Source organism: Rhinopithecus bieti, unplaced genomic scaffold (assembly GCF_001698545.2).
Source record: "Rhinopithecus bieti isolate Rb0 unplaced genomic scaffold, ASM169854v2 scaffold_32092, whole genome shotgun sequence".
Classification (NCBI taxonomy): Eukaryota; Metazoa; Chordata; class Mammalia; order Primates; family Cercopithecidae; genus Rhinopithecus; species Rhinopithecus bieti.
The window spans coordinates 921,031-927,386 of record NW_016813944.1 but is presented as its reverse complement, the minus strand read 5'-3'; the positions used below and the strand labels follow the sequence as shown (position 1 = coordinate 927,386).

The 6,356-nt window shown below is 36.3% G+C and overlaps 1 protein-coding gene across 1 annotated transcript in view; it reads left to right on the top strand.

Annotated features, from left to right (window-relative positions):
* The window catches only part of SCLT1 (sodium channel and clathrin linker 1), a 221,063-nt gene that overhangs the window by 158,406 nt on the left and 56,301 nt on the right, over positions 1-6,356 (top strand). The window contains exons 15-16 of the mRNA XM_017849118.1: positions 1,613-1,758; positions 4,877-5,069. Of these exons, the coding sequence (XP_017704607.1) occupies positions 1,613-1,758; positions 4,877-5,069 (339 nt within the window). The remainder of the gene's footprint in view (positions 1-1,612; positions 1,759-4,876; positions 5,070-6,356) is intronic.

Here is a 6,356-nt window from a genome sequence, read left to right as displayed (position 1 = left end):
AGCATAAAAATTATGGTCTGGCCAGGCGCTGTGGCTCAAGCCTGTAATCCCAGCACTTTGGGAGGCCGAGGCGGGTGGATCACAAGGTCAGGAGATCGAGACTATCCTGGCTAACACCGTGAAACCCCATCTCTACTAAAAGATACAAAAAACTAGCCGGGCTTGGTGGCGGGCACCTGTAGTCCCAGCTACTCGGGAGGCTGAGGCAGGAGAATGGCGTGAACCCGGGAGGCGGAGATTGCAGTGAGCTGAAGATCTGGCCACTGCACTCCAGCCTGGGCGACAGAGCGAGACTCCGTCTACAAAAAAAAAAAAAAAAAAAAAAATTATGGTCTATATCTATTATCAACATGAAAAAAATTATGACATCAGTAAAAGAGTAATACACAAAGCAAAACATAATGTACAGTTCCATTTGTAAAAAAAAAAATACATGTGTTCAAAGTAGGACTTAGGATTACCACTCTCCTGCAAGGTAGGTCCCTTCTGAGTTTCCATCTGCATATCAGTTCCCATTTAGATTGCCACCTGTTATACATCAGGGTTTGGGATGACTGTTTTAACATCACATGGCAAAGGTTAAGGAAAAGGCTTTGGGGGAAATGTAAAACTTACAAGGCAAAAAACAACAGGTAAAGGGAAAGCACAGCACCTTATTCTCCCACTGTTCCACAGACCAGTGTGCTAAGGTCAGAGAACTGCTGGGTCTGCAGCATAGTTCTGTATTCCAGTAGCGGAATGTTGATGTACTGATACTCCATGTTTTTATAGAGAGTGACAAAGCAATCCTGTCAGTGGGGAAGACACAGGTTACTTGGTCAGACAGTCTAGATTTTGAGGGTAGCTCAAAAATCTTAAAAAAAAGAGGGAGCCCCATTGCATGGAAAGCTGAGCTTGGGTACAACCACCACTGCTGAGGAAGGGGAAGCCCCATCCAAGCTAGATCATTGTCCAGGTAACCCAGAGTGAGATTCTGGAGTCACTGTCAGAGTTCTAGTTATTGCACCATGGTATGTATCTTTATTTTTGAATAATGGAATAGAGGATTGTATTGAACGGTATTCATCAAAGAATCACCAGTGGGTTATCTCTAAGTTGACATTGATTTTTACTTCAGCTGCTTTACATTTTTGTATTATTGCATAGTTTACCATGAGCATGAATAATTCCGAAAAAAAAACTCTATTTTTTAAGAGACAAGGTCTTGCTCTCTTGCCCAGACTGGAGTACAGTGGACATGATCATGGCTCACTGCAGCCTTGATCTCCTGGGCTCAAGGATCCTCCTACCTGAGCCTCCCTAATAGCTGGGACTACAAGTGTGAGCCACCATGCCTGGCTAATTTTTTAATACTTTTTTTAGACGACGCGGTCTTGCTATGTTACCCAGGCTAGTCTCAAAACAATTATTATTTTATATATCAGTTTTTAGCATTTTATTTTGTAAATGTGAGAGAACCAGATTTAATTATTGATATGTTTCATATGTTACGGTCGGAACAAATGAATATATGATCATGGCTTTTTATTTCTTCCATTGATTTCTGTTTCTAAACTGTTTATTAAGACAGTTTCTTCTTTAATATTATATACATAATAAGCCTCTTCTGCAGATTTACCGTGAAGGCAGAGGAAATGAAAGTGATTACAGAAAACTGGAAGAAATGCACCAAAGATTCCTGGTTTCAGAGCGTTCAAAAGATGATCTTCAGCTAAGACTTACGAGAGCAGAAAATAGAATAAAACAACTTGAAATTGAGTAAGTTTTTCTTTTGGATTTTCTGTGATAACATCTTCAGAATTAACACAATTTTGACAGAGTCTCTACCCTTTTTTTTTTTTTTTGGTAGGACTTACAATATATCTTATGTTGAAAAAAAAATTAGGACCAAATACAATTTTATTCAGGATTATTTCTGAAAATGAATTTCTGCAGAAAGAAAAGATTTAACAGTAGCATACCATTTTCTTTTAAATGTATCCTGTCTGGCAATTAAATAGGATGTTTATAATATTGTTGTCTTTGTACTAATTGTGAAGCTATTATAGTATCTTGCTTATTTTCTTTTATACTACCTATATTTAGTATATTTCTTGTTATAGTGAATATTCTATAATGATCCATCTTGTATATTTTATTGTCTATAAAAGTGATAAAGTCATAATTTGACATATCCATTCTGAGTATTTTTCTACCTCCCCACCCCGATGGTATTACCTAATATAGCAAAATTTTCTTATTTGAATTGCCTGAAATCTCAATCTCTGTATGTGTTCAAAATATATTTTTTAAATAAATACTAATACCTAAGTTACTTAATAAAGTTCTTTTCAAAAAGAGATCCTGCAAATTTGTTTAATAAATATATGTGTAATTTTCAATAACCTATTCAGATAATCTGCTCATATGGTTACTTCCAGATCAAACCTGCAGGAGGAACTGGTTTATTCCAGCATAAATCTTCTTGTAGGTACTAAGAGAAGTATCACACATGAAGGCTTTTCCCAATACCATACATTCACAGGGCTTCTCTCCAATGTGTATACCCATATGTCTCTTAAAGGAGGAGTATTGAATAAAAGCATTCCTGCATTTGTTTTAATTCACATGGTCTCTCTGCATTATGAGTATTTTGTGTGTGTATAGTAAAAGGAGATATCAATGTCTTCTTTATGTTCCTTATATTCATCAAGTTACTCTCCAAGGTGAACTCTCACATATTTCCTAAAGGGTGTAAACATAGAATAAGGTGCGAGGACTGGGTAAAAGAGCCTCCCATGTTCCTTACTTTCAAAAAGCTTCTCTCCCGGATAAATTTTGAAAGTTGAGTGAAGGATAAGGATTAGCCCATCTTCTTTAGATTTACAGGGCTTCTTTCCAATGTGAGTTCTTTTCCTTCATTAAGGAAATGAGAAATGACTAAAGGCTCCCATGCATTCTTTTTATAAGCAGAGCTCTCCTCAGTATGAATTCTTACACATTCATCAAGACATGAGGAATTAATGAAGGCTTTCCCACATTCTCCACATCCAAAGAGTTTTTCTCCTAAGTTTTCATATGTGCTTTAAGCTGTATTTGATGAATTTTTCTTAGTCACTTCATTTAAAGGGTTTCTCTTGAGTGTAAGTGCTCCTGTCCATTTCTAATTTCAGGAATGCTTAGAGTGCTATAGTCTTGCATCTCCTTTAATCTCTGGAAATCCCCTTTTCTGTATTTTGTTGTTGTTATTGCAAATAATTTGTTTTAAAAATGAGTTCTTAGTAATGTAGAGTTTCCTCCACTACATGCCTATATATTGATGCTGTTTACTCTGTCTCACGTAGTTCCTAAAAACTAGTAATTAGACCCAGAGGCTTGATCTGGTCTAACTTTCTTTTTTTGTTGTTGTTTTTGGAAGAATTCTTCATGGATGATGATATTGTGGACTTCTATTAGGAGGCTCACAATGTGTGGTTGTTTCTGGTCTCAGCCTCTTTCTGATGTTAGCATCCTTTTATTATCATTGCCTAGATATGTCACTTTATTAGGAACTTTATCAGCCAAGGTTTAGACAGAAAAAAGACTATGAGTATTGTGGGCATAAAGGATTTAATGTAGGAAACAGAATTTGCAAGAATGTGGGAGTTGCTGGGGAAGCAAAGATCTGGAAAGACAGAGGTAGAGATCAAAGAAAATCAATCACTAACTGTTTTCACCCAAAGCACTAACAGATATGGGCAGGTCAGAATGCCAAAATAGGACCATAAAGGAGTGGTTCATGGTGATAAAACTGCCACCATGTGAAAGTTGCTTCTTTAAGAATTTTTCTGCTTGCAGGCCGGGCGCGGTGGCTCAAGCCTGTAATCCCAGCACTTTGGGAGGCCGAGACGGGCGGATCACGAGGTCAGGAGATCGAGACCATCCTGGCTAAACAGTGAAACCCCATCTCTACTAAAAAATACAAAAAACTAGCCGGGCGAGGTGGCGGGCGCCTGTAGTCCCAGCTACTCGGGAAGGCTGAGGCAGGAGAATGGCATAAACCCGGGAGGCGAAGCTTGCAGTGAGCTGAGATCCGGCCACTGCACTCCAGCCTGGGCGACAGAGCGAGACTCCGTCTCAAAAAAAAAGAATTTTTCTGCTTGCAAAATACTTTTAACTAGTAGTTTTCTTAAGCTTTCACAATATTAGTAGCATTTCTATACAATTCCCTGTGAAACCTATTAACCAGGGAATGTTCACAGTACTTATCTGTTATTGAAAAGATGGAAGTTTTAAAAGATAGGAATAAAAATTAGTATATTGATTGAAGCAACATTAATGTATAGAGGTTGTCTCACCCGGTGATCAGTGATCCATTGTTGAGAAAGTTCAGGAAATATAATCCATTTAACCTATGATAAAACGAGAAGTTTACAGAACTAGAAGTTTATGAAAACTTTCTAAGACATATAATGGGAAAATATAAAAGTAGATTTCATAATTTAGTAATATAGTAAGCTATTGTGTTAGTCTGTGGAGCTTATTGATTAAGTAAAGGAGTGTTGGTTATTATCTGCTTCATCCTTTTTTTGTTCCTTCAGTTGATTCCCTTGAAGTTCTCCATACACAGTGATTCTTAATGTTAGTACAAATTTGAAAGAAGTCTCACACTGATTTTATAGATAAGTGATGACAGTTCAGTTCATCTGTTCTTAGTTAAGATTTGAATATATTTAGGTTGAATGTATTTGCCTGGTATAACATAACATTTTGAAACCACATAGTTTCAGTCTAAAGTGGAAAGAAATGGCTCAGAATAAAGCAAACAAAAGTCCATGTGATAAAATGTAGACAGACTTTTATCTTCTACTATAGATCATTAAGTTTAAGGATTCTTTTCATTTCATTTTTTAATCAGCTCCTCAGAAGAAATATCACGTTACCAAGAAATGATTCAGAAAATTCAAAATGTATTGGAGTCTGAGAGAGAGAACTGTGGGCTTGTCAGTGAACAAAGGCTAAAACTTCAGCAAGAAAATAAACAGTTACGGAAAGAGACTGAGAGTTTAAGGAAGATTGCCCTGGAGGCTCAAAAAAAAGCCAAATTAAAGGTATTTTCAAGACTAGAGTTAAATGTGTACTTATGAAAATCAAAGTATGGAGAATATTTAGAGATACCTAGCAAAATATCTTTAAGCCCCCCCTCTTTTTTTTGCCTTCTCATCAAATAGCACTAAATCATAATTCAGAGTGTCAACCAATCATTTCTGTGTTGTAGAACTCTTGGCAGGCATACTTTGAAAATGATTGCCTTTGCTACACACAAAAAAATTCTTTTCTAACCATGAAATGTACTGTTATTCCTGCCAAAGCAATTTAAGCACCACTAGCAAAACCATAGATTAGGTAACTTTACAGACTGCCTTCCTCTCTTCTCTCCATGTAGTAGCCTTTGAAAAGTTGAACTTCTCTAAAACTAACTGTATAGAGGATGTTACAGCAGCAGGCTCTGAGAACCATTCACAGCTAGTCTGAAAATTCCATGGCAGGAAGAAGGCAAAAGGCAAAAATGTCATCTAAAACAAATTCCCTTTCTTTTCTCTCTTATTTCCTTGTCCTTTGATGCTTATATAGTTTAGTAATAGGAAGATGATCCTCCTTTTAAGGGACTTTTAAGAAACACAAATATCTTCATAAACATCTTGCTTACCTTTCCCCATGTCATGTCACTTTTATAAAAAGTGGCACTAACTTTTTATGATAAATACCTACGTCTTCCAATTTCATAGTAAGAATATGAAGAGGTCATGTCATTGTTTTATTTTGGTTTTTATTGCTGCAAGGACTCCTAAGAAGTCATATTCCAACCTAATTCATGTCAACATGTATTTTTTGAATGCCTCCTATTGCAGGTATGAAATACCCTAATTATTTGTAAAACCTTGAACTCTGAAATGAAAAAGAGAGTCTCATTTACAGAGAAGTTTTTACTTTGAGCTTTAGACTGTGGGAGTTCTTTGAAGAACAAGGAGAGGAACCATACCACCAGATATCAAGACTTGATAAAAAGCTAAAATAATTTAGACAATGTGTTATCAATATAAGAATAATCAACTTGATCAATGGCAAAAAATTGAGTCTAGAAACAAACTCATTTATCATAATCACTTGATTTATAACAAAGGCACCATTGCAGTTCAGTGAGGGGGAAACTGGCTTCACAAATGGTGCTGGATCAGTCAGATCCACATTTTAAAAATAAAACTTAACTCCTATATCACAGCATATATGCAAATTAGTTGGAGCTGCCTTGTAGACCTAAATGTAAAATGTGAAATGATAGTTTCTAGGAGAAAATCTTCATGCATTTGAGTTGGAAAATATTTCTTAAACAGAGC